Here is an 18979-nt window from a genome sequence, read left to right as displayed (position 1 = left end):
CCTCCCAAAATCTGTCACTGCCCAAGTCCCAGAGGCAGCAGTGTGGTGCTTCTGTCTGTATGGTTTTGTTGGGTTGTTTGTTTTTTGTTTTCTTTTCCTGTTTTCACAAGCTGCAATTGCTCTGACTCCCAGGCAAGCTGTGCTGTTGTGTTTGCACTGGCCTGATGCTTGCAGAGTTGTCACACGTGGTTTCCTTGGGATGGCTCCAGATACAATAAGGAGCCAAATGAAGCCAAGAGGTGCCTTTTGCTCTCCCTCTGGCCTCTCACACAAGGTTGGCACAGCCTCAGGCTGGGACTTGCCATGCATGGCCTCACCATGCTGTTGGGGCTGGAGCAAACAGATTTAACCCCAGTGGCCTCTGGCCAGACAGGCCCCATCCTCCCTGTGGCTTCAGAGCCGACGTCCTGTTTGGCTTGAGCCTGAGCCAGTGCCCTGATGAATGTGGCTGTTGTCAGTGCCCTCCACCTCGGCCAGCTTTGGGTGGGGAGGGCTGCTCTGGCTGATGAAAGATGAAGATGGGAGGGGGGACAGAGCACACTGCAGGACCAGGCTGAGGGATGAGGTAACCCAGGCAAAGACCAGTAACTTGCTCGTCTCCCAAGCCCTACTGCTGACCAAGGGAGAAGATGGTTTAGAAATGGGTATCTGATCAGCTCCTTGGAGGAGGTGCCTGGTTCATGGACCAGAACAGACTGCCTTGCCTGGGACAGCTACTTCTGCCTCCCTCCTCCCCACCCAGGTTCTGCTGACTCCACATTAGCAAGGTCTAATTAGCATCAGGCACAGCTTGTTTACTGGGCAGGGACCCTCCTCTGCCCTCCACCCTGGCTTTTGTTTGAGCTTCCCTGACTAAGCTCCCTCTCACAATGCAGTGCTAGGAGAAACAGCTTTTGAAGGATTTAGGAGGGTACATTCTGGTTGTCTTTCATTGTTCTGTGCTTGAAATCCATCTCCTAGTCTCTGGCTGCTGCAGCCTCCGTTCCTCCTCCCTGCCTGCCTGGCTGAGTAGGAATTAGGCACAGCCAGCTCTGCCTGGGCCCCTGATGGGGTTTTTCTTTGCATCTTTTGGGCTGTTTTCTCCTTCCTGGTTAGAGCAGGTGACTAAGAATTGGGAGTCCTTGCTCAGGCAGGGGTGGGACTTGATCTGGGATGCAGGGGGGATGGAGACAGACAGCTCCTTGGTCCTTGTGCCAAAGGGTAGTCAGTGATGAGGGAGAGGGGTCTCCTATGAAATGCTGACACTCCTGGCCTCCTTAAAACCACCAACACAGCCAGTGCCCAAAAAGCTGCGTCCCTGTTCCTTACCACGAGGGACCCCAGAGCTCTGTTGTTAAACACTTTATTTCTCCCTCGCTGTAACCCTCCCTTCCCAGAGCAGACACTCTCCTGTCCTCCCCCCACAGCTCCAGGGAATGCTGTGGGAGGGGGCTGGTGGCCTCCTTTCTCTGCTGGCTCCCAAGGGAAGGGTGCTCTGCCCGGGAGGGACAGAGCTGCCGGGCAGCCCCGCTGCCTGGAGTGGGGAGGGGAGGGACAGGCGTGGAGCAACGTGCCCAGAGCGCCTCATCACGAGCAGTCACTCGACCAATGCTACAGAAAGGAGGTGGCTGGGGTTAGAGGGCCACCTCTGATGCTACTGTACAGGGCAGGGGGAGCAGGCCCCTGCTTTAGAGAGCTGTGTCTTCCGACTCGATGCGGGGCCCGAAGAGCTTCTCTGCAGTTGCTTTGCCATCGTACTTGGGCAGGTTGCCACCAAAGTCAGCTGGCAAGATGTCAGCATCAATCTCCTGGTAGAAGGACTCCAGCTCCTCCCCATGCACAAAGACCTGGAGGGAGATGGGAGTGACTCTCAGCAGAGGACTGGAACCGTTCTTCCCAACCACTCTGTTTCACCCAGGGATGTACCTTTGCCTCCAGGTCCCTTTCCCACACTCACCCTCTCCAGCAGTTTGCTCTTCAGGAATGGTTTGACCACGTTGTAGGTGGTGGTGAAGTACCAAGGCTGGTGGATGAAGTGGACGGCCTTGAACCGTGCTGGGAAGGAGTCCTAGGATCCCAAACCGAGACACAGATGGTTACAGATGGTGCTGTCCATCCAGATCTGGGCAGGCAGCAGTGGTCACCCCAGCATTGCCATAGCTCTCCTTGCCCAATCTCCCCTTCTCTGTTTGATGGCCCCTTTGTGTTCTGACCCAGAGGATCAGCCATCCCAGTCCCAGGAGCACCAGGAAGCTGAAGAGCCTCCTAGATAGCTCATTGCTCCCACTCCATGAGAAGGATCACATCTCTGCTGCCCTCCTTCCCTGGGGAGAGCTGAGTCTTTGGCCTCTGGTCCAAGGACAGAAATCCTGAAGTGCCTCTGAGTCTCCATCCAGCCTGGATGGGGCAGGGCCAAGAGGTTGGTGAGGAAAGACCTCCAGGCCATGCCATAGGATGTTGCAAGTGATGGTACTGCTTCTGGTCAGACTTTTGAGAGGGCAGGGAGATGGGGTGGGAAAATTAGGATCCATTTTGCAAGGATTAAGCCAATTAGCTGGCAAGGCAAGGAGGAGGTGATGGGGAACAGCCTCTCCGTGATGCCTTCTCATTGTGCCATTGTGGTGGCAATCCCAAACCCTGCTGCCTCCCTTCCCTGAGCTCTCTGCTCCACCAGGGCCCTCTCTGCTGCTGCTGGGTGCAGACTTGACCACCTCACCTGCAGCATGTCCACCATCTTCTTGAGCTCAGAGGGTTTGATCCCTGATGCCTGCTGCATAGTGAAGCCCTTGAAGTTCTCAACAATGCAGAACCCATTGATCTGGGTCTCTTCGTTTTCCAGCAGCTTCTCCAAGATAATGCAATAGGCACGAAGGATCTAATGGAGAGGAGAGACAGCGGGGTCTTATATGAGGTCTTGTCTCCAATAGGAACCTGCTGTAGGAATCAGGAGGTTCCCAGGAAGAGTCCCATGGAGTGTTAGCCAGGGTCTGCTTGTCACAGCCAGCCCCAGGACTTCAGAGCAGGGAAGGCATTTCAGGGGATGCTCAGCCACCACCACATTCCCTTTCAAGTTAGGAGCATCTCAGATCTGGATCAATGATATGTTGCAACCAAATTCAGAGCTAAGCAGAAAACGGAGCTGAGAGAAGCTGTGAGTTACATGCCTGGAGACCACTTTGCCAAGAAGCCCTTTCTGTGTCCTCAGCTTCCTCCTCTGCCCTGTACATCCCTCCTTTCAGAAGGACCTTGTTTTAATGGCGTGGTGCCTTTCTTCACCCCATGTTACCTGGGCTGGGGGATGTACACCCCGAATTTGGTGTGCACCTTGCACTGCACTGGAGGGGAAGGAAGGGGAACACTTTCAGATGGGCCATGCTCTCCCAGGCTTCCTCAAAGGATAAATTCGGAGGGCTACAGATTGACTTCAACCTCGATGTGTGTGTGTGGACATGTGTATGTGTGTGTAAGGATGCTGTGCTCAGCTCTGCCAGCGGGAACAGTCCGGGAGCGGGACCCCACCCTGCTCTGGGAGCAGTGTCTGAGGTGAACTGACCTCATCAAAGGTGATCTCCTCGTAATCCCAGTTCTCGATGTTGAAGAGCATCACCACCTGCCCATGCTTGTCCCTGCTGGCCAGGATGCCGGGATACCCGGCCTCGATGGTGCTGCGCACGGCCTCGGGGCTCAGGTTCTCAAAGAGCTCAGGGTACTGCTGGCGGAAGTTCACGTAGCCTGGGGAGAGGCAGAAATTGAGAGGACGAGGGCTGCTTGCCCAGCCTCAGGCAGCTGGGGGAGCTGCCACAGATGGGATGGACTGGCAACAGTGAGATGTCAGTCCTGACCCCCAGAGCTGTGCCTGGGGTCCACATGGGTCAGGACTCCTCCAGCAAAGGGGGGGGGGAAAGAAGCACAGCAGCAGACCAGCCCCAGCATGCCTGGTGTTATCCTCCCCTTGCTGGGAGCTTCCCATACCTGCCTTCTCTTCAACACCTCAACAAGCAGATAAAGTAATTTTTCCCCTCATTTCCCTTCTCTCCTTTCTCTCTGTTTGGGTGACATCCCCTAGCTCCCCTCCCTTGGTACCCTGCAGGCACGAAATTTTTTTTTTTTTATTTCGTCCTGGGAAAATGCAGGCAAACAAAACAGCTCGTTTGGGAGCCAGCACTGATAATTACAACTCATTATCTCCCAAGCTGACACAAAGAAGAGCAGAGCTGGAGCCAGGCAGGTCCCAGTCGGCAGCCACCCTCCAGGCTGCCCTCCTGCTTCTCCTCTACCCCTATGGGTCACTCCATCCATCCCTATGGAGGAGGGGGTGCCCCAAGCCCTCCAGCCTGCCCCCAGCCCTTGAGGTGTCCCAGGGGTGCTAAGCACCCAAGGAACTGTGCACAGAAGCATCAGGGGGTGCAGGACTGGATCCTTGCAGGGGTACAGAGGGGTGAGTATAGGGCATGTATAGGGCATAGGGATCTCAAGGGGATGCAGCCCAAACCATCTGGGTTTTCTGCACAAGTGAAACATCCTGACACCACCAAATGCTTTTTTTTTCCATTTTGTTTGGTAAATTGGCAAGGAATGGCGTTGCCCTGGTGTTGCAGGATACCTGGCATCACCCTCACTTATTTCTTTCCCCATCCCAGCTCTTTCTGAGGCCCCCAGCCCTGTCTTTTTCTATTTTTCCTCTCTCTTCATCCCCTTTCCATGCCAGGGTCCTGCTCTGCCAGCCCAGCCCAGACTGGGGGCCTAGGAGGCACCAGCACAGAGATGGGGGGGCTGCTGGTGGACATGTACCCCACCCTCAACCCAACATCACAGCCCTGGACCCCTCCCCACCTTTCAGCAGCTCATAGGCCCTGTGGACATCGAACTTGCGGGCACGGATGAAGCGGAGCAAGAAGGAATCATCCTTCCCCTGCACCTTCTCGGCCACCGCCTTGCAAACGTCGTCGCCGCTCGCGTGCTCCTGCACCAGATCCCGCAGCGCCTTCACCGCCACCCCCCTCTGCTCCTCCATCTCGTTCAGCTCATCCTTCGCCTGGGGGGGAGCAGAGAGGGCACTCAGCTCAGTGATGCCCCACACAGGTTCTAAAACACCCTGGAGGTCATTTAGGCACCCAAAAACCAAGGGAGGACAGTCAAGCTCCTCGCAGCATCTCAGCACAGGGAGGGAAGGCTCACCCAAGTCCCCTACTTGGAGTCACTTTGGGCTTAGTGCATCCCCAAATGCAAGAGCTGGTCAAGGGGCTCCTCTGGCCCCTGAGAAGGAGCAGGAGCCCTGGGCTGCAACTGCCCCCCCACTCCCCACAGCCGCCCTCACCTTCTGCAGGGTGTGTGGGGGGATCTTCTCACACTTCCCGAAGACGGGGCCGTGGTCCTTGGTGGTGAGGCGCTCCAGCTTGGTGCGCAGGGCCTGCTCCTCCTCCGAGACGATCCGGAATGTGCCCGTCTGGGGGTGAGGAGAGCATGTGGGGTCTCCCCAGCCAGCCCCCAGCTCCCTGCCCCACTGCAAGTGTCCTGGGGCAGGGAGAGCCTCCATGCATGACCCAAGAAAGTGCAATGGGATGGGGGATGGACTGTGTGCTGCCCAGGCTCCCCACTGCAGGCTGAGAGCAGCTGAGGGGGCAGGGGGTGCACAGGGTGAACCCCACCCCAGTACTGCAAGGAGGGGATGCTCAGAGCCTAAAGGATGGGGTGGTGTGGGGGCAGTACTCACAACCGCAGACATGTTGTCCTCTGTCCTCTGTCAGCTGCAGGACACTGTGAGAGGGAAGGAGGAATCAGAAGTGCTGGTGATCCTAACGGTCTCTGCAGCGCTCCTATGCCCCATCCCCTGACCCTCTTACTCAGACAGGGGTAGAGATGGGTGCCCAGAGAACACCCCCAACCCTCCTCAGCTCCATCACCTACTGTCTGTATCTCTGCCTGCCTGCAGAGACTGAGCAGCCTGGAGAAACACCATAGATGTTTGCAAAAGCAGCTTGAAAATATTGATCATCTGATACCTTCATATGTTTTTCTTACTCTGCCTTTCCTCTGGAGGCTGGAGACATCTCATGGGGACCCCCAACAACCTGAGCTCACACAGCAGTGTTCTGTCTCAGACCACCTTCACACAGGCAGAGGTGAGCACCCAGCTTTGGTCAGGCAGCCAACTCACCCTTTTATTGCCTTTTGTTTCTACTACCAAAATAAATAATATCCCCAAAATAAATAATTATCCTCAAAGAGTTTCCCACACCCTCGAGTCCAACCACTCCAGCCCAGAGCCCACTGCCAGCTGCAAGGTTGGACCATGAGCCTCTCGGCATCTTGCCAATGCAGTCTCAGTGAAACACCTTGTTCCCATCCCTCGGGAGGAGAACTGCCTTCATCCTGTCTCCAGCATCTCCCCCAGCCTGTGCCGGGCTGTAGGACCAGCTCTGAGCTCAGGCTGTGCAAGGGATGCTTGGCTCCAGCATTTGGGTCAACCATCTCCCAAGGGCATTCTCTTTCCCTCCAGCTCCTGGGGAAGGGACAGGCATCCCCTTTTTCCAGGTGGTAAAACCAATCCAAGCGCTGGAGGTACCAGGTTAAGCGAGGGCTGGATGACAGTCTTCAATGCAGTTCCTTCCAGTGGAAAGAGTTCTGGATACTCACCAAGGAGAGGAAAAGCTGAACTGTCCACAGAAGGTCAGTGCACAGGGCTGAGGTGGACGCAGGGATGGTGAGGCCAGAGTGGAGCAGTGAGAAAGCCGGGCGAAAGCTTTGTAGAGTCACCGGGTTGGGATTAGACCGTCACAAGGCATCAACTCACTGCAGCTTTGTAATTAAGTCAGCACAACCCAGGCAAAAAAACCCATTAAAACATTACAAAAGGCAGCTGAGGAGAAGGAAGGAGGGAGCTGGGGCTCGGCCGGCCAGCGGGAGCGTGCGTGGAGAGGCGGGCTGGGATGCCGGACCCGATTAACAAAGTATAAAAGCTCCTTGTTGTGTAACTCGCTCATTAGCGCGGGGCAGGGGCAGAGGCAGGTGGTGGGCAGCCTGCCATCCCAGCCTGCTCCCCGGGGAAAGCAGGACAGGTCTCTTCCCCAGCTTCTGCCCCGAAACTCTGGAAAGGTCCTGCTGTGGATTTGGCCGTGTGGGCAGAGTCTGACTGCGGGGACAGGACTGTGACAGAGGATGCTCCTGGGACTGGTCCATCCTGAGGCTCTCCAACTCCTCCCCAGTGAGGCCACCCAAACCGGCATCCATATGGGGCCCCTTTCAGCTTTTACAATAAAAAAAACATGGCCAGAATTTTTACAACATCCTCAAGTGCTTGGAGCTTTGGGAACTGGAACCCATTTCATTTCCAGGGTGATGCCACAGACCTGTGAGGGAAGGGAGCCCTGGGAAGTGGTAGGGATCACAGTGAGTCCACATGTGGGTGCAGCGGGATGGCAAAATGAGTTTTTCTGGGACGCCCCAGCACGCTGAAGCTGCGTAGAGCAGGAGAGCCCTGGTAGCCTTAACTCTTTGGGTCCAGGATTGTGGGAGCTGGGTGAGGATGTGGTGAGGATAGAGCTGTGTTCAAGCCCAGGAGAAGAGCTCAGCTGGGCTCTTACAGCAATGTGGATTTTGGGGAGGTGGCAGGGCCGGGTTAAGCGCCAGAGCAGGGCTGAAGTGGCTTACACAAGGCATGTTTTGTAATGCCTCTGGGATTTACGGATTTGGGTTCCACACAGGGATGTCCTGCAAACAGAGCTGAGACCCCAGTGTGAGGGAGGGAGGAGGGGGGAGGAGGAGGAAGGCACGAGACTCCAGATGAAAGGCGGGGGTGCTGCTGCTGGAAAACTTGGACCTGTGCCAAAACCCTGAGCGATGCTGCCATGGCCAGGGGCACAACAGCCAGAGGCACTGGGCAATGCCCTTCAGAGGAGACCCTCAACCCTCCTGTCCCCTTTCAACATCAGCCCCGGTGCAAGGCTCAGCTCCCTCCTACAGCTTGTTGGACCTCTGTCTGCAGCCCAGTGGGCAAGACAGTGCACAGTGGGGGGACACTGTCAGTGTGGGGGTTCCCAAACAGACCCAACAGTGCTCTATTGGAGTGGCAGAGAGCACCAGAGTGATCCTTGGGCCACCTAGGCACCCTGGTAATCATGTTCATCACAGATGAAGTAGTTTTGCAGGCACATGTGGAGCCCCTGGCATCACCAAATGAGTGCTTTCTCCTGGGAAAAGGGGTCTCAAGGAAAGGGGTGGCAGCCCCAATGGGGACCTACCCTGGAGTGCTGTGATGGAGCCCTAAGGGGATCTCTCTCTCAGGTCCGGTTATCCCCCTCCCCACGGGCCCTGGCCCGGGGCAAACCTGCTCCCCTTGCTCGGCAGCATCAGCTCCCACTCCACGTGAGCACGGGGCTTCACGGGGCTTGCGAAAGCTCCCACGATGTGCTGGCACCGGATCTTTTGGCTAAATCCCACTGCTTAAAGGCGGGCTAAACCTCCTGGTACGCCCAAGGCCACCCCTCACACCCCCCGGAATTAAGGGGCTTTTACTCAAATGTATCCTCACCCCACGTGGGTGGCACTCGCGGGGCCAGGTGCCGCTGATGCGGGGTGGCCCTGAATGGGCACTTTGTGCCAAGCGCCTCATTGCCCCCCCTCCCAAGCTGCCCATCGCACGTGCCTGCACCCCATGTCACCCAGCACCCCGCTCTGCACCCCACGTGCCTGCACCCCACTCCATACTTCTTCAGCTCCATCAACTTTGCTGTGCGGGTGACCGTGCACTGGGAACAGATTGCCCAGAGAGGTTGTGGAGTCTCCCTCGCTGGAGATGTTCCAGAACCGTCTGGACACAACCCTGTGGTATATATGACAGGGACCATTGGGACCACCCAGCCTGAGCAGGGGGGTTGGGCCATATGACCCCACTGCGGTCCCTTCGCACCTGACCCATCCTGTGACACCGCGCCCCGCGGGACTCGAACCCGCGGTCCCCCGGGCGGCCCGGGCGGGAAGGGAAGCGCGCGCCGGGGGCGGGAGCTGTTTCCCGGGTGACGCGCGGGCGCTTCCGGGCGGGAATTTCGGGGTGACGGAGTCGCGGCCCGAGGGGTCCCGGGCGGTTCCTTGTCCCCATGGCCCAGCGCATCCTGTCGCTGGCGGCCGAGGAGGGCCCCGAGCGGCTGCAGGAGGCCCTGCAGAGCCTGGGCGAGGCCGAGGTGCGCGGGGAGCGAGGGATGCGCCGCCCGGGCAGCGCCGCGGGCGGGGGGCGGCTCACAGCGTCCCCTTCTCTTGCAGCTGGGCGAGATGGTGACCAGGCAGGCGCTGAAGGGCAGGGAGACGGCGGCTCTGCTGAGAGGGATCTTCAAAGGTGGGTGATGTCTGAGCTGCTCTCAGGGGGCTGCGGCTCCAGCGCTACTCACAACACAGGTGGGTGCAGCCAGTGCTGAACAGCACATGGAAGTGTCTCTTTTGTGGTAAAAACCCACTCGTCAGGGCTGTCACAGGGAAACAAGACACCCGAAAAAACACAGCAGATAGCAGACTGGACTAATAGAGTTGTAATGAGCTTGTGATAAGTGGGATTTATTTTGGGAGCACTTGGATACCTTGGAGTAGGACTGAGCTGGCCAGCTGAAAACCGCATTACCAGGCTGGTTCTTCTTGACATTTTGACAGTTCCTTATATCTGGCATCAGGTTGAGTGAGCCACAGGGTGTGATAACAGTGTTGAGTGCTTTGACTACTTTATCCAAGAGATTCTCATTTTCTGTGCTCTGGTTTTTTTTTATTATTTGGGTTTTTTTAATTACTATTTTTATTATTCGTTTTTATTTGTTTTGTCAGATAGATAAAATAGGGAGTTGCAGTCAGGTGACAGTTTATCCCTGCTGATTTCCTGTAGTTTAGCAACATGTTGTTACTTGCATAACTTTTTTTTCCTATTCTGCCCTCTCTATTATTTGCTTGCTATAAGGCTCCCCCTGCTCTCAGCGAAGTGGTGTTCTCAGGAGACTCCAGGTTTACAAGCACTGCGTCCCACTAGTGGAGTCAGGAGACCTACATTTGGGCAAGGTGTCTGAAATCATAGGACTGCTGATGCTGGAGGTAAAGCTCCTTTAGGCTGGCTTTTCTGGGCTCTGCTGGGTATCATTTTATATGTGGATTGAGATACTTCACTAAGCCACTGAGGAAAATGAGTTGTGTCCTTTCCACAAATGTTCCATGGACTAAGTTAGCTGGTGTTGGAATTTGTTCTGTGTGTGAATTTGATTATCTTTGGATATTTAATCTTAAAAACTCCAAACCTATAATCACATCATCTTGATTTACTGCTCTGTTCTGTAAAGGGCAAACAAACCAGGGAACTCAGGGCTAAATTCCCATTTAAGGGGAGCATTTCACTGTGAGAAATGTTGTCTTCAGCTGGTTTTTGGTAACAGTTTGGATGTATACGTGGAATTCTGTGCACAGCCTCAGGCTCTTTCCTGTTGCATGTCCTCCCAGGCCCGCCAGCTGCCAGGCCACGCATTGGCTGAGCTTGCCAACCTGTTTGTTGATGTTATTAAAGGCGGCAGCCTCTCTAACGGGAAATCCTTGGAGCTGTTTTCCACTGTTCTCACTGTACTGGCCAGTTCGAAGGAGAGCCTGGCTTATGGGAAAGGTAACCCCCATCAGCTGCTTCTCCTGCACCTTGTCCTCCCTTCCTCTGGAGCCAGCTCCCAAGACTTTTGGTTTTTCAGGTGAACTGAATGGGGAAGAGTTTAAGAAGCAGCTGATAAATACCCTCTGCTCCAGCAAGTAAGTACATCTGCCAGCTCTTAGTCATGTGGCAAAACATTGTGTTTCATTGTTTTGAAAAAGGCATCACCATGAGCTGTGTGTTCTGTCATCTTTGAATCTGTGCCCTCTGTGGCAGCGTCTTCTCTGATTGGGAAGGCAAGGGAGCACCCTGTTCCCAGATCTGGTGAGACCATTGCATGCACTGGTCTCAGAAGTGCTTGTTTGTATTCTTTTCTTGGTATTTGTTATTGTAAGGGCTGGGGTGGTTCAGAACCATTGTAAATGTGGGTGGTTAGGGTGGTGCTGATGAGTTCTGTTGGAAATCTGACTTCTAATCTTAGTATCAGAATGTAACAGGGAAATGGTGACATTGAATAATTGTGTAGGAGGAAAGAGCTAAATGATAATCCTGCTTGCTCTCAGTCTTCCAACGTACCTTTGTTTCACCAGGTGGGATCCTCAGTGTGTAATACATCTTGCCAACATGTTCAGGTAATTCTTTTTCCCTTCAGCATCAACACTGCCTTGTGCTGTGGTCATGTCCTTGTCCTGTTTAACATGTAGTTTGGGGCAAGTAGGAAAAGGAGGTCTGACCATAGCAGGTACAGCCCCATGGATGGTTGGTCGATGGACATCCACACCAGATCCATGTGGATTCAAAACACGGCTGTGCAGGCACGTCCCAAGGGCTGGGCATGTCATTGTGGTTTTGTTTCCATGTGTGAGTGAGCCTTGGAAAATTAACAATATATTAATGAATAAGAATCTTTGATTCAACAGGGATATTCCACTATCAGGAGAGGAGCTGCAGTTTGTGGTTGAAAAGGTCCTTAGGATGTTCTCCAAATTAGACCTGCAGGAAATTCCCCCTCTGGTCTATCAGCTGCTGCTGCTTTCTGCAAAGGTAAAAGCTCATGGGAGCTGGATTTCCTCTAAGCTTATACCATCAGAAAAAAAATGTCCAGACTAATCTATAGGCTGGATTTGGACAGGGATTCTGATTGTTCCCAAACCATGCTGTAGGGACAGAGCGAGACATCAGTAGATTTTCTCTAACTGCCTTTGGCCTGAAGAAGCTGACTGCTCAGAGAAAGAAAGGATCTTGATCTTCCTTGTGGGAAAAGAAGGAAACCTTTGGGAAATAAGGGATGAGCAGAGACCTAGCAGACAGCAGAGAGGATTGGTTTTTTCATTGTTCTCAAGTGTGGTTTTGCTCACTTTCTGTGATCTGCACACTATAATAATAGTTCATGCAGTGTGACTGTCTTCTGGGCTGTAGTCTGACTTGTACATGGAAATGTGTAATCTCCTGTGCTCTTCCTCCAGAGCACAGGACATCTCTGCCCTTTGACAGGGTGATCTGCCTCTTTGCTTACTTCATTTGTGACCGAGTCAGTGCCAAAATGATCCAGTCAAAGACAAATTATATGTGTGTTATAGGAGGTCATTTGAGTCCCCTGGCCAAAATGTATTGTTAAATTTAAAGTTAGGAGTTTGAAAGCCTTCTCAATTGATTAAAACATAAAGGATCCTTTCTAATTAGTAACAACTTCAAAAAAAAAAGAAAAAAAGGCAGTCAGAGCATCTGAAAGCTTGAGTTTCTTCCAGCTCTTCAATAAGTGCAGTCAAAAGAAATATGCAAACTGGAACTCTGAAAATGAGCCACACAGGAGTCCTCCCCTGCCTCAACAATTTATGGAGGGAAATGAAGGATACCATGATATTTGTGGGAATAGAGTGTAATTCTCTGGGATACTGCAGGCCCTGCAATGGCTTAGTGTAATGTTCTGTCTTGCAGGGCAGTAAGAAGACTGTTTTGGAAGGAATCATCAGTTTTTTCAATCAGCTGGATAAGAGACAGAAGGAAGAACAGAGGGTACCACAGTAAGTTCCTGCTCTGGTATCCCCTTTCTTTACTACCTGGGTATTTGTAGTCACCCTGGTCCTGTCCAAGGTTCCTTGAATTTGAATTGTTAAACCTTGAACAAATACGTCCTCCTGGATCCATAAGAAATTATTTATGCCTTTGGTTGGCTTGGTTTTTTTCTGATAAAACTTACAGGTCAGCAGACCTTGAGGTAGCCACAATGCCCCTGGACCAGCTCCGCCACGTGGAAGGCACCGTTATTCTCCACATTGTTTCTGTCATCAACCTGGACCAGGACCTGGGGGAGGAACTAATCAGACATCTGAGGGTATGGCAGGATGGAGCCATTTTCTATTGGTGCTATTCTTGAAGATGTTGAAGCAAGGTTTTTAAAACTTAGTTGGTTACCTGGAGAGGGGATTTAATAATTTTGATGATGACGGTCACGTTCTCTTTAACAAGTGTTGTGATATGTTTGAAGAGACACGTACCTGATGGCTTCCTGAACTTGCAGGACACTTCAGTCGAAGATAACAAGCTTTCTGACTGTTCCTTGCTGTTTTCTAGACTGAGCAGCAGAAGGACCCTGGTAGAGCCCTGTGTCCCTTCAGCGTGGCTCTTCTGCTGTCGGTTGCTGTAAAACACAGACTGCAAGAGCAGGTATGTGGGTCATAAACTTGCAGAGAACTTCCATGGGGATGCACTCTGTGCTCCTTGTAAAGGAAAGGAAGCCTGGTTAGGTAGTAGTCCCATCAGAATAGGCTTAAAATGGCTTCAGGATGCTCGTGGGGAGGCAGTTAGATCATTGGTATGCTGTACTTTACTGAACACTAGAAAAGACCCCAGAGCAATATCACAGTTTTCCGGAGTAGTGATTCTTGAGGGTTGGTATTTTAGGATGAGAAGAAAAGCAGTCTTCTTTTTCTAATGTTTTGGCTCTGTGTTGGCCACATGAAAAGCATCTGGCAGCAGGTTACCCTCCTTGAAGCACTTAATGAGGCTAGTGTATTTGTCCTGAAAAAGAAGTGAGTGGAGATTTTTGGCAGGCAGTACTGGAACTTGTGCCCTGGCCGGTGCTCTTGCTGGAACGTACCCAAGACTATACAGGTCCCATTTCAAAGATCATTTCCTCACACTTAATGATTTTATGTTCCAGATATTTGATTTCTTGAAAACATCAATCACAAGAAGCTGCAAGGACCTGCAGTTCCTTCAGGCCTCCAAGTTTCTGCAGGATTTGTTTCCTCAACAATATGATGTAAGCGCTGTAATTCTGGAAGTGGTGAAAAATAGGTGAGTTGTTGCCACGTGCTGCAGAACATTCAGTGGGCTTTGGGAGGGGGGAGAGTTTCAGCCTTGCTAAAATACTCTGGGATGCTAAATACCAAATACCATGTGCTGGCAGGGATCAGTGTCAAAATCCAAAGTTTTTATCCCAGTTTTATGTTGGTGAATTAAAAAAAAAAAGCAACAAAATATAGCTGTACAAATCTGCTCCTTTTACCTTAAATCTCAGAATCTGGTGGTACAAAGGACTAAACTAATCAGGACCTGATCTGTTTTTCTTACTGAAACACTTACAGTGTGAGTCATGCTGCTGGCTGTAGTTTGTGTTCCAATCAAGGCATGAGGGATATGTTCTCTGTTTTCATCCCCCACATGGTTAGTCCTTTAAACATGTTGTGGGATAGCTCTGGTCTGTCACCAGCTGTCCTTTAGTTTGATGGGAGGCATTCCTCTTCTGTCTTTCTCTCCAACTTGAAGATCTTGTGATCAGTAGGATACTTGTGCACCCTGACTGTGACCTGCTGTTATGTTCAGATCAAACCTGAGTGCACATCATTCCCCATAGCAAGGAAGCCTTTGAGCTGGAAAGGAAGTCTGATGGAGAACCAGGACTGCAGAAGGTGTTGTGCTGAGCACCTGTCCCTCAGCCTAAAGACAGTCACAGAGTTGTGAGGGATGTCATCCTCCCTGCTGTCATCACGTGTCTCTCACTGCTGCTTTGCAACCTGGGCTGACTGCAGAAGATTTTTACCTCAGACTGCTCTAATCTAAACTTTACTGTGACTAAGTTGTTTCTTCCCTGATCCATTTAATGTTTCCTTCAGTGCATTTGGCTGGGACCACGTTACTCAGGGCCTGGTGGATCTCGGCTTCAGCCTGATGGAATCATACGAACCAAAAAAGCCCTTTGGAGGAAAAGCTGCTGATACCAGTTATGGCCTTTCAAAAATGCCAGCCCAGCAGGCTTGCAAACTGGGAGCAAGTATCCTGCTGGAAACATTTAAGGTAGTGTATGTTTTGGAGAGGTTTTGAGCAGGGAGGGAACTCTGTTCTTATTCTCTCTTGGTAAATGGTGTCAAAACCTTGCCTGCTGTATCCATCATGAGTGTTTTGCAAACATTAGTCTCCTATTTGGCCCTCCCCAGCTGGAAGAGGCCATCCTCATAAAGACCTAATCCTCCTCTGTTCCAGCTACTATGGTACTTGTGTAATCTCCATTACAGTTTCCAAGAAACTACGGAGAAAGTAGAGAAAATCAGAGGTACAAATAAAATCTGACAAGGTGGGATTGAAACCCATTCTTCTTCACTGAGTTGGTAAATTTGCATCCCACAGACAATTTGCCCCATTATGTTTTGACTGTGCCTCTCTGATGTGCTGGGTCTGATTGTCCTGGGGTGAAATCTGAATTGATCTGTGTGGATTTATCTGAAAGGGACTTCTGGTGACCAGCCCAGCTTACCTGTCTTGTGAGGTATGGGAATATCTTTATGTAGTTTTGACTTTTATTTATTGTTCTTTCTCATTTCAGGTTCATGAGCCCATCAGAAGTGAAATTCTTGAGCAGGTCCTGAACAGAGTCCTCACAAAAGCAGCATCTCCTGTCACCCACTTCATAGGTAACAGGAAAGGGAGAAACGTGCCCTGCTCTGTGGGCAGTCACAACATAGCTCCTCAGAACATGTTAGGGAATCATAGAATGGTTTGGGTTAGAAGCCCCATTTGAGTACCGAAAGGCTGCAACAAGGTCTCCACAGAGTCTTCTCTTCTCTAGGCTGAACAACCCCAACTCTCTCAGCCTGTCTCCATAGCAGAGGTGCTCCAGCCCTCTAAGCACTTTTGTGCCCCTGCTCTGGACCCACTCATCTATGTCCTTCTTGTGTTGAGGACCCCAGAGCTGGACACAGTACTCCCAGGAGGGTCTCGCCAGAGTGGAGTGAAGGGGCAGAACCACCTCCCTCACTCTGCTGGCTGCGCTGCTTTTGGTGCAGCCCAGGATGTGGTTGGGTTTCTGAAGCTGCTGCTGAAATGACCTGAAGCCAAGAAAATCTGTTGTTCCTTCTCTTACTGAGGTTTCAGCTGCATCAGATTACCTTGCATTCATCACAGGTGAAAAACACGTTTGCAGGCAGTTGCCATGGAACAGCTGACGCACAGAAAGTCCGTGCCATCAGTCAGTAACCTGTTCCACATTCCTAGCCATGCCTTCCTCCTTGTCCTTGGGCAAGTGCTTGGGAGCCACTGGGGCTGCCGAGATATCTGTGCTGCAACCTTTTCTCTTACACCTCAGTGCCCTCTGGTGGGGTGAGGCCCTTCAGCCAGGCTGGGAGAGTTTTGCACTTGGTGCCTGCAGCAGAGCTCAGGTTTTCGAAGCTCATCCCGTCACGACCTCTCTGTGTAATGGAAGGTCTTCAATTAATCTGTAATTCTTAGCTCTACAGACATCTTTTGCTCAGACTTTTCTGGCCCCTTGGCATCAGCTGCTCCTTTTGTCCTTTTATTTTTCAGAGTTGCTGTCCAATATTGTTGTGTCAGCTCCTCTTGTGCTTCAGACTTCATCCTCCAAAGTCACAGAGACCTTTGACAACTTATCCTTTCTGCCCATCGACACAGTGCAAGGGCTCCTCCGGGCAGTGCAGGTAAAGCTTTGCATTCCTCCATGAATACCCTTGCTAGTTTAGTTTCAGCGACAGCTCTGGGCCACAATTATATGCATGATCTGATAACCCTCCTTATAAAATAAGCCTTCATCCTGTGCTGTGGTGTAGCATGGAGCTGTTCTTCAAGCATGGATTTGCATGTGCCCTCTAGCAAAAAGCATATGGTGTGGTCTGGCGTGGGACCGAAACTGCTCTATGCTGACCTTTCATCTGGAAGATGCCCAGATGCTGCACCCTGTAGAAAACTAAGTATACAGTGTTTAGCTGAACAGCTGTAGCTGTCATGTTGATTTTTCTTCTTCCAAGCTCCATGTCAGTATTTCTCTTTGACTGGGCAGAGATATTGCCCTGGTGTTAAACTTTTACCTGCTTTGCCCAACCTGGGGATAACATTTCTTTTCCCAAGCCTTGCACTGTGTCCTCACTCACCTGCTAAAGTGTCTCACTGCTACAGCTCTATGGGTTTCCTTTTCTATTTTAAAACGTTTTGGGTCTCCTACTGTACTGACGACAGTGTTGGAAATGCAGGGCCAGATGGGCCTGAGGAAGATGAGCTCATATGCCCCAAGGGCTTGGCATGCCTTAGTGCTTTTCTCTCCAAAGGTTATTTTCCTTTTCAGCCTCTGCTCAAAGTCAGCATGTCGGTGAGGGACTCCCTGATACTTGTTCTCCAAAAAGCTATTTTTTCCAGGTAAGCTGGGAAGGGGATGCTTTGAAAAAATTTCTACAACTCATTTGTGGCTTTGGAGCAGAAATATTTTTTTTGTTTTGGCTAAGTGTCTTCTTACTGTGTTCTTCCATAACTAGATGGTGACATCTCCTATCCCTTTGTCCTAGGACTATAATACAGTCACAGCTCTACTGAACCAAGCCCCAGCTGAATGGGCTTTGCAAATTCAGAAAGCTGTTGGGAGCTCCAAATAAGCAGGCAAAATTAAAACCAATTCCAACATGTGTCTACACAGCTGAGTACATCCAGGTGCTAGGGAGAGTCTGGAAGGAACCACTGATCACAATGCTGAGCTGCCACCTTCCCTCTGATCCCTTACACGGTGGTAGAGAGTGGTAGAGCCTTGTTATCTTGGTAATGCTTTGAGCAAACCATCCTGCTGTGACTGTGGATTTTGTTGGGCAGTGGCTGCCTGTTTATGAATACAGAATTCAGAATTTAGGATTATAATTCAAGGCAAGGGACTTGGTCTTGGGAAAGACCTGGGATTTCTGTGAGCAAAGAAAAACACCAGGTTTTTGTTAGGAGTTTTTCTACTCTGAAGTCTGTAAGACTCTCCCATTTCAGCTTTCAAGGGACATTTAATACTTGGGTCTTGGCCTGGGGCTCTCCCTCAGTGTGAGCATTGCAAGGACAGAAAGGGAATTGAATATTGTGGGAGTGTAAAGCAAGGGAGTTCCCAACAAATTGCCAAGCTCTTGACTGTTTGGGACTGTGCTGCCCTTTGGGGAAATACAGTTCTACTGGGCCCAGTCACTCCATATTTGTGGTCTTTTTTTCATTGCTGAGTTGATCTTGTATTTACTTCTGAGCTTCTTGCCTCCGTGTTTTCCTTATGTTTCTCTTTCGTACCCCAATTCCCAGGCAGCTCGATGCTCGTAAAGCTGCAGTCGCTGGATTTTTGCTTCTGTTAAGGAATTTTAAGGTTCTGGGCAGCTTGTCCTCTTCCCAGTGCAGCCAGGCCATTGGTGCCACTCAGGTAAGTGCTGTTCTGCAGTTCTTGCTGTGAACATATGAGACAGTCTCGTGTCTAACATGCACTGTTTGAAAAAACTCAAGAGGGGAGTGTTTCCCCAAAATGGAAATACAACTTCAGTAAGGATTAGAACTGGAAGGAAAGCTTTGGGAGGTGCAATGTGCAAAGAGGAGCTGGTTTAGGGACGTTGCTGCTCAGAGTCATTCTCTTACAGCAGGAAATATTCTGGGGAGCATCCCCACTGCTCTGTGAGGATGATAAGGAGCCTGGAAGCACACTAAGGACTATTTCAGTGATTGTTCAGGGGCCAGACCTTTTTATCACCTTGCTTCTGTGTTGTGATATCTGAGAATATACCAAGTATAATGTGACTAATATTCCCTCTCAGATCCAGGCAGATGTTCATGCCTGCTATAATTCTGCAGCTAATGAGGCCTTTTGCCTTGAAATCCTGGGCAGCCTGAGGCGATGTTTGAGCCAGCAAGCGGATGTTCGACTCATGTTATATGAGGTAAACATGGTTTTTTCAGTCTCCTTTTAAACAGCTCTTCTGGAGTCAGGTTCTGCTGCAGCCACAGGTAAATAATGATCACATTATTGTGGAAAACAGCCTATCAGCTCAGTTATGTTCTTCTTGGGACATGTGTACCAAAGACTGGTTTTTTTCTCAATCCTTCTGCTTCTTTTTAGTTTGGACTATTATAAGCCCAAGGACATGTTGATGTATCTTCCTCAGC

The 18979-nt window shown here is 51.1% G+C and overlaps 2 protein-coding genes across 3 annotated transcripts in view; one reads left to right on the top strand and one right to left on the bottom strand.

The window, feature by feature from the left end:
• Positions 1-1429: 1429 nt before the first annotated feature.
• RLBP1 (retinaldehyde binding protein 1) lies at positions 1430-6731 on the bottom strand. Its single transcript, XM_027688396.1, has 8 exons — positions 6616-6731; positions 5693-5736; positions 5297-5425; positions 4813-5014; positions 3533-3711; positions 2696-2854; positions 1937-2047; positions 1430-1826 (listed from the first exon to the last, which is right to left on the bottom strand). Exons 2-8 carry the CDS (start codon positions 5702-5704, stop codon positions 1668-1670), a joined length of 951 nt encoding a protein of 316 aa, XP_027544197.1. The 5' UTR covers positions 5705-5736; positions 6616-6731; the 3' UTR covers positions 1430-1667.
• A 2286-nt stretch (positions 6732-9017) lies between these two features.
• Positions 9018-18979, top strand: part of FANCI (FA complementation group I) — a 24474-nt gene continuing 14512 nt past the window's right edge. For both annotated transcript variants that reach the window (XM_027688390.1, XM_027688389.1), the window contains exons 1-17: positions 9018-9158; positions 9238-9310; positions 9917-10047; positions 10447-10603; positions 10683-10740; positions 11173-11214; positions 11503-11626; positions 12521-12606; positions 12785-12917; positions 13157-13249; positions 13746-13882; positions 14701-14881; positions 15408-15495; positions 16385-16515; positions 17157-17227; positions 18131-18245; positions 18631-18753. In XM_027688390.1, coding sequence (XP_027544191.1) covers positions 9075-9158; positions 9238-9310; positions 9917-10047; positions 10447-10603; positions 10683-10740; positions 11173-11214; positions 11503-11626; positions 12521-12606; positions 12785-12917; positions 13157-13249; positions 13746-13882; positions 14701-14881; positions 15408-15495; positions 16385-16515; positions 17157-17227; positions 18131-18245; positions 18631-18753 — 1827 coding nt within the window. In that variant the 5' untranslated portion in view covers positions 9018-9074. The remainder of the gene's footprint in view (positions 9159-9237; positions 9311-9916; positions 10048-10446; positions 10604-10682; positions 10741-11172; positions 11215-11502; positions 11627-12520; positions 12607-12784; positions 12918-13156; positions 13250-13745; positions 13883-14700; positions 14882-15407; positions 15496-16384; positions 16516-17156; positions 17228-18130; positions 18246-18630; positions 18754-18979) is intronic.

Source organism: Neopelma chrysocephalum, unplaced genomic scaffold (assembly GCF_003984885.1).
Source record: "Neopelma chrysocephalum unplaced genomic scaffold, ASM398488v2 Primary Assembly neopelma1_75, whole genome shotgun sequence".
Classification (NCBI taxonomy): domain Eukaryota; kingdom Metazoa; phylum Chordata; class Aves; order Passeriformes; family Pipridae; genus Neopelma; species Neopelma chrysocephalum.
This window is presented reverse-complemented; position numbering and strand designations above follow the sequence as displayed.

Coding starts and splice junctions, on each gene's coding strand:
- RLBP1 (XM_027688396.1), bottom strand. Junction 3,712..4,812: donor GGCCTATGAGCTGCTGAAAG/GTGGGGAGGGGT, acceptor GCCTCTCCCCAG/GCTACGTGAACTTCCGCCAG. Junction 2,855..3,532: donor AGGAGATCACCTTTGATGAG/GTCAGTTCACCT, acceptor CCTCTCCATTAG/ATCCTTCGTGCCTATTGCAT.